Source organism: Pelobates fuscus, chromosome 9 (genome assembly GCF_036172605.1).
Source record: "Pelobates fuscus isolate aPelFus1 chromosome 9, aPelFus1.pri, whole genome shotgun sequence".
Classification (NCBI taxonomy): Eukaryota; Metazoa; Chordata; class Amphibia; order Anura; family Pelobatidae; genus Pelobates; species Pelobates fuscus.
Window position 1 is genome coordinate 52,378,913 of NC_086325.1, and position 7,349 is coordinate 52,386,261.

At 39.3% G+C, this 7,349-nt stretch overlaps 1 protein-coding gene across 1 annotated transcript; it reads right to left on the reverse strand.

Annotated features, from left to right (window-relative positions):
- Positions 1–209: 209 nt before the first annotated feature.
- VMA21 (vacuolar ATPase assembly factor VMA21) lies at positions 210–6,858 on the reverse strand. Its single transcript, XM_063433519.1, has 3 exons — positions 6,735–6,858; positions 2,020–2,129; positions 210–494 (listed from the first exon to the last, which is right to left on the reverse strand). Exons 1-3 carry the CDS (start codon positions 6,794–6,796, stop codon positions 352–354), a joined length of 315 nt encoding a protein of 104 aa, XP_063289589.1. The 5' UTR covers positions 6,797–6,858; the 3' UTR covers positions 210–351.
- Positions 6,859–7,349: the final 491 nt, after the last annotated feature.

The following is a 7,349-nucleotide window of genomic DNA, read 5'->3' on the forward strand; positions in this document are numbered from 1 at the left end:
TTTCCCCAATTGAAATTCCAGTATTGAGAGTTTTCTAAATTTGCTCATCATGGGATTTTTTTTTAATTTTTTTATCAAAATTACATTATTGGAGACAATATTAATATGGTTACATAAACATGTAACCCATTTGTGACACACAGGTAATTGAGTCTATTGTACATGGCTTCATTATTATTAAGACGACTAAAACACATGACTGACAACGGTTAATTTAAACCAACACAATAGTTTATGAAATAAAACAACTACATTATGCAGCAAAACACGTTGGATACAAAGTCCAGATTTTGGTGTACATGTCTCGAGGTGTAACCGAGTAGTAAATGATCTTCTGCTGTAAAAAAGTACTTAATCTTGTTTTCCTTCATGCAATTGTCGGGATCCTTCATTCCAGGCCACATACACAAACATCGCCAAAACCACGTGCACTGCAACTACTGCTACTATTGCTGCATAAAAATAACTGTCCTTGTTGGTCATGCCATACACACCTAGAACGCAAAAACATTTACATATTAAGCAAGAAATAACACAATACAATTAATTGAAAAGTACAGAGTTGTCCTATTTATATACAAGTAGTTATATAGAGGACCATGCAAGTCACCCAGACTGTTTCTGTCAATGAAGTGGTCTGGGTGCCGGGTTCCTGTTATTTTGACATTGCAGTCGTGAATATACTGCAATGTTTCCATTGAAGGGCTATCACACCTCTAGTGACGGTCTTTCAGATGCTTTCGTGTTAATAACAGAGTTAAACTCTGTTTTCAATCATATGCCGCTCCTAAAGCAATATTTGCCCCACATGCGCACCAGCCTCCCAAAGCTCCCCTATGGGATTGACGATCTCAGCCAAAGAGACCGGGCAGCTGCGGAGAGAGCAGCGCAGCAAGGGAAAAAAGGTAACCGTTCTATAGTATTCCAAGGGGGGGTGGACACCTAAATAGTTACACTACACCGTATCATGTTTGTATTCCTAACGCTATAGTGTTCCATCAAACCAAGTCTTCTGAGCTCTGTTATATGAATGATGTCTTACCCATAATTACTATAAGTTAACAATATTTCCAACTACATTTTTTTCTTTTTTTAAACTAAAAGTGAACACAATGTAATATAAAGCCAGAAGTCAAAGGCCCATACAAACAGTCTGGATCGCATGTAGCTTATATTGGCTTCAAACTGGGCAATCAGTTGGACAGTATGTTCTGTGTTGGCTACAGGGCCAGATATCAATAAGGCATACAAAGAAAACTTTTTTTTTTTTTACCAAGAATAACTAGTTTACCACATGAAGTATGCTACTTGTGGGTGGATTATGGGCCATTTGATAGTAAGAAAGGACTACACTGAAAATGCGGCCTACAAAAATGTCCGTGGGGAGTAAACTGTTACCGTAATTTTGCTGAATAATGTATACAGTGCAGAAAGAAACTTGAGTGATCATATGTGTGTATGTATATCTACACTTGAACAAATAGAGATTTGACTTTTTAAATAACGGATTTAGAATTTCTACATATAGCATCAATATATTCCACATGGAGCAGACTCATGAAGTCACAAGAACAAAAACGCAAAATACATATGTGCATACTCCTAATGATTGCTGGGTTTAGACGGTGTCAGAGCTGCCGAAAAATGGAATGATGGAGTGATGTAGTAAAAAGTTTGAAATCGTGGAGCAAGCTGGGATATATTGCTAGTCAGTACTAGGTGCTTTATGAAGCCAGGATAACTTACAGGGAGCTGTAAAAAGGCAGAAAATCTGAAACTCTTCCCAAGTAAGGAGAAAATCAGCCGTCTCTTGGCAAAAGTTAATTAACTTTCTTTGTGTTTAAACCTCAGATTCCAAAAGTGCTGTCTAGTGTTACAACGTTTTACTTTGTAACATAAACCTTCCCTTATCTTTATATACAAGTGAAATGTATATATAAAAGATTTTTTTAAATCAATTTATTTAAAACTTCAGGTAAAACCAAGGCTACAATGTGTACGGATAAAGAGCATACTGACCTTCAAATATATAAGCCTTTGAGATAAAGTAGAGTCCTATTGGCACCATTATCATTAACATTGTGAAGAACAGGAGAGTCTTAAGTGTATTGACCAAGGAACTATCATTTCTGAAAAGAAAAAAAAAAAAATAATGTTAATTAGATACCATTAGTCCTGATGTTACATGTGACAAACAACTCAACATGCAAAAATCAATATAAAAATAAATAAAATCACAATAATGAAAAAAAGTCCCCAATATGTGTGCCCCCCCCCCCCCACCTATAATTATGTCCTACTGTCCACCATACATGTCCTTCCTGCCTCCTTATGTCCCTAACCGTTTTGTCAGGAGGGGTGCCCTCTGGGCGATATGTAGATTTGATCAGGGGTCAAGTCCTGGGGAAAAAAGTGTGGGAACTCACCCAAGATTCCCGCCCCCCCTTAAAAAAAAAAAAAAAAAAATACACTACTATGCATATAGTGCAGTGCAGAGTGTGTATAGTGAATGTAGTGTGTGTGTAGTGAGTGCAGAGTGTGTATAATGAATGTAGTGTGTTTGTAGTGAGTGCAGAGTGTGTATAATGAATGTAGTGTGTTTGTAGTGAGTGCGCGTGTGCTGGATGAAGTGTGCGTGTGCGTGTGCTGGATGAAGTGTGCGTGTGCTGGATGAAGTGTGCGTGTGCTGGATGAAGTGTGCGTGCGCTGGATGAAGTGTGCGTGCGCTGGATGAAGTGTGCGTGCGCTGGATGATGTGTGTGTGCGTGCGCTGGATTGTGTGTGTGCGTGCGTGCGCTGGATTGTGTGTGTGCGCTGGATGGTGTGTGTGTGTGTGTGTGTGCGCTGGATGGTGTGTGTGTGTGTGTGCGCTGGATGGTGTGTGTGTGTGTGTGTGTGCGTGCACTGGATGGTGTGTGTGTGTGTGCGTGCACTGGATGGTGTGTGTGTGTGTGCGTGCACTGGATGGTGTGTGTGTGTGTGCGTGCACTGGATGGTGTGTGTGTGTGTGTGTGTGTGTGTGTGTGCGTGCACTGGATGGTGTGTGTGTGTGTGTGCGTGCACTGGATGGTGTGTGTGTGTGTGTGCGTGTGTGTGTGTGCGTGCACTGGATGATGTGTTTGTGTGTGCGTGCACTGGATGATGTGAGTGTGTGTGTGTGCTGGATGATGTGTGTTGGTGTGTGTGTGCTGGTGTGTGTGTGTGCTGGTGTGTGTGTGTGCTGGTGTGTGTGTGTGCTGGTGTGTGTGTGTGTGTGTGTGTGTGTTGGATGATAGGGGAGAAGCATTTTTTTTAAATTTATGTGTGTGTATATTCTTTTATTTTATCCCCCCCTCCCTGCTTCTTACCTTGTCAGGGAGGGGGGAGATCGCCTGGTGGTCCGGTGGGGAAGCAGCCGCTGCACACAGGGCCCATCACACGCTGTTTTCCCTCTCCAGCTCTAACTCTCGCGAGACTCGCCTGTGCGGAGCGTTGCCATGGTAACCCGTGGCAACGCTCTGACAGCCGCGGGTCTCGCGAGTGTTAGAGCTGGAGAGGGAACACAGCGTGTGATGGGCCCTGTGTGCAGGTAGCAGGGCAGGTCCTGCAGGACTGGGAACGGGAACGGCGTTCCTGCATTGGAACAAGTGCAGGAACGCCGTTCCCATGCGTTCCTGCAGGACTCGAGCCCTGGATTTGATACTAGATTGTTACTTTCCGTTTTTTATGCCAATTTACTGCGTTATGTTTTATGTCACTTTGTTGTATTTTTACAGAAATGTTTTGTCTATACGTCTCGATCTTTGTAATGTTCACCTCCTGCTTATTTACAATTCATGCTTTATGCCAAACAATACACAGGATTCTCCTTTTCATGCTCTTTGTAATAGATGAAATAAAGCTTTCTTTAAATAAAAAAGGACTTTCAGAAAAACAAAATATACCAGCAGAACAACGTTAGACAGTCCATAAATACAAGATTGTGACGAAGGGTAACAATTTTAATTGAATCTTGCATTCAGAATATGCTTTTCTTAATTATACTATTAGTGGTTGATAGTAGGGCTGGACATTCTTTCAATTTACAGAGCAAGAGATAAAATTGTTTAATTAAATTACATCTGTTTGAAAGTGAAACCAGGTTTTTTTTTTTTTCATGCAGGCTCTGTCAATCATAGCCAGGGGAGGTGTGGCAAGGGCTGCATAAACAGAAACAACGTGATTTTACTCATAAATGGCAGTGAATTGAGCAATAAAACCTGAGTGGCATGAACTATACACTAAAACTGCTTCATTAAGCTAAAGTTGTGTTGGTGACTATAGTGTTCCTTTAAATAAACGTTCAATATCAGTGCCAGAAGCTAAGTTCTCCTGTTTAACCCCTTAAGGACACATGACATGTGTGACATGTCATGATTCCCTTTTATTCCAGAAGTTTGGTCCTTAAGGGGTTAATATAAAATCACAAACTGCACATAATGGATACCTTCACCAATTTTAACAAGTGCTTTAAAATGTACTATAGCTTAGGAGAGAACCAGTATGGCTTATGTAATTCTTCCCTCACAATACAGTTCACGCGGTATTATTTTATAAATGATATTTTTTTGTAAAACGCACACAGGCTGTGCCAGTGTTTGCCAGTCATTAAAAAAAGCACACTAATCTTCAATTACTATATGGAACCAACAAAAAGGAGTATATGAGAAGTGGGAGTTCTCACTGTGAATATTCTTGTAAATCCTTTTCCACCAATGAATCTACAAGAACAAAGTGGTTTTGCATTACACCCACAGTTGATGGACTTGTAAAATTATTGGTGCGATTTCCCACAAATTACAGAATTAGGTTCTCTCATAATCCTAGTGTCATAAAATGCATCAAATCAGTAACTGCGATGTTCTATTCCATATAAAAGAAGCAAACAAATTAAAATATTCAGAATGGCTAAGATTCATTTAAAGCACCTTTCATCAACTAAACTAACTGATTTTTAAATATACGATCACTTTCCCTATTTGTTATCATGTACATCTAAGAAACAAATGCACATAATAGCTGAATAAAAATATCCGTATACACTTCATTGTAAGTAATGTTTTGCTTTTTATTCTGTTTGTTATAAGGCGACTCAGGGCATACCGGTCTCTACTAGATGATGCACAGCACAGTCTGGTTTACTCTGCTTACCCTTGAGCTTGTTTACAGCAAAACACTATAATCACATAACAGTTCACAGAATGTAAAAACATTCAAGACAATCTGCAACTGACTATTTGATCTCTATTTTGAAGCACAGGTTTTGATGCAACAGAAGAAAACACACATACTTCTAACTGGAAAAAAGTTAAACTGAAAAAGAAGAAACTTTATAACGTTAAAGGTCACGAATCACATCCACCGCTGTTTCATTCTGCGCAGGTTTTTCACACTGTGCTTGCAGATATAGCAAATAAATACATTTGTTTTTTTGATGGCCTTGAAAAAGCTACAGTCTGCATGACCTCTGATTCCTCACTGTTCCCTTTTTTGAGGGGGGAGAGAACCAAAGATTAGCTTCATGTTATCGGTCAACTGTGGTCTGAAGAAACTTGCAAAGGACAATTGCCTTAAAAACAAAATACAAAACAGGGTTGTGGAATTTTTATCACCTCATGCCCGGGAAAAGACAGGAAGATTTATTATTTATTTATTTTTTTATTATTCTTTTATTTATTTTTTTAAATCATTTTATTCTTTAACCTTGAATGGCTGATGTCAGGCACTGAGAATGAGGTCTGCAGGTCATTTTAGCAGTGTGGTGTGCAGGTCTTGAGTGCAGAGGGGAGGCATGGGATCAAGACTCCCACAATGCACATCACAGAAACACACTACATACAACTAGCTCACACCACACACTTATTACAAACAGCAAAATAAATCCATAATAAATAATAATAATACGGAGACGAAAATAGCCATATTGTGACTATAGCAGAGTTAGAGAATTTTACAAAATCAGCTATTTTTGTCTCCATTTTGCCATTTCCATTTACAATTTGAAAGTTCAGAGTTTGGAAAATAGCTGTCAATGTCCAGGACACTCGACAGTGAGCCCAATCTTTGTAAATAAAATTACTTTGTAGGTTGGGTTACAGCTTTAATCCCTTGCACAAGTTGATTTTCTAAAAAAAAAAAAAAAAAAATTCTACACACCTGAAAAAAAATTAAAAATTAGAAAGTCCAGGTCCATCCCTCAACACTAACCAATTTCACATATATGTGATGTAATAAATGAACTGCATACCAATTTAAGATAAAAAGTTGAGAAAAAAAAAAAAAGTAAATCATTACTGATAGTGTAAAGGACATGAGTTTACCCAAGCAGACAATGCAGTAACATGCACTATAATTGATAAAAGCTGACTATACCTGGTGACAAATATTGCAAAACACACACTAACAGAGTAAATAAGTCATCTTCTCATTTTTATTCTCTGAATATTACACAATTCCAAGATCAGTCATGTAAAATAAAAATGATTTTATATATTATATATATATATATATATATATATATATATATATACACACACACACTCCCTTCTATGTGAGTTCTAACCATTGCCTGAGCCTCATTGGGAAGGTTATCCACAGTAGCAGACTGACAAAGGTTAGCCATCCCTGTCTACCAGGGGGGATGTCAAGCTGCCCCACTAATGGTTAATGGAAGCCATATTTTGCACCATAGTATCTATCACCCCCCCACTACTTACTGTCTGAAGTCCGGGGCCAGCATGTTGGCCGTATTAAAGGGTGGTTTGTCGTATCTCTCCATGCTGCCAGGGCCCTCTCACAAGCTTTACTTCCTGGCGTCTAGCTCTGCTAGTCACGTGATCCCGGTCACATGACCTGGCGTAGCAGACGGCTATAGACCCTTTTCATATGGGCGGGGATTACCGTGGCATCCTGCAGCACGTGACCCACACGAAGTGGGAAGGATGATGGGTATAATGCCTGCTAGCCATGGCTGCCCCCCTGTTTATCATTGTATTGTACTTTATTTAAGGTGAAATAACCAGGGGGCCAGCTAGTGTGTGACTAAAGACATCAGCTCTGATAAAACTTCACAATCTCTCCTATATTCTCTGGCTCTGGGTGGTTTTACTGGGTTTATGACATGATGTGATATTTGCTCACTAAAAATTCCCTGCAAAACAGAGAAGTGGGTGGAAAAGGTTATTCATGCATATTTTTTGTTAAGTGCAGTTTTTATTTATTTATTTATTTTATTTGGAGAGGGGATGGGCAAAGCTCACTCTGCATGTTAAGCAGTAAGATTCCTAACACTAATTGACATGCATGTAAAGTATTGCTATGATGGAGTTATT

Coding starts and splice junctions, on each gene's coding strand:
- VMA21 (XM_063433519.1), bottom strand. CDS start 6,796: ATGGAGAGATACGACAAACCACCCTTTAATACGGCCAACATGCTGGCC. Junction 2,130..6,734: donor CTGGCCCCGGACTTCAGACA/GTAAGTAGTGGG, acceptor TTTTCTTTTCAG/AAATGATAGTTCCTTGGTCA. Junction 495..2,019: donor AAAGGCTTATATATTTGAAG/GTCAGTATGCTC, acceptor TTTGCGTTCTAG/GTGTGTATGGCATGACCAAC.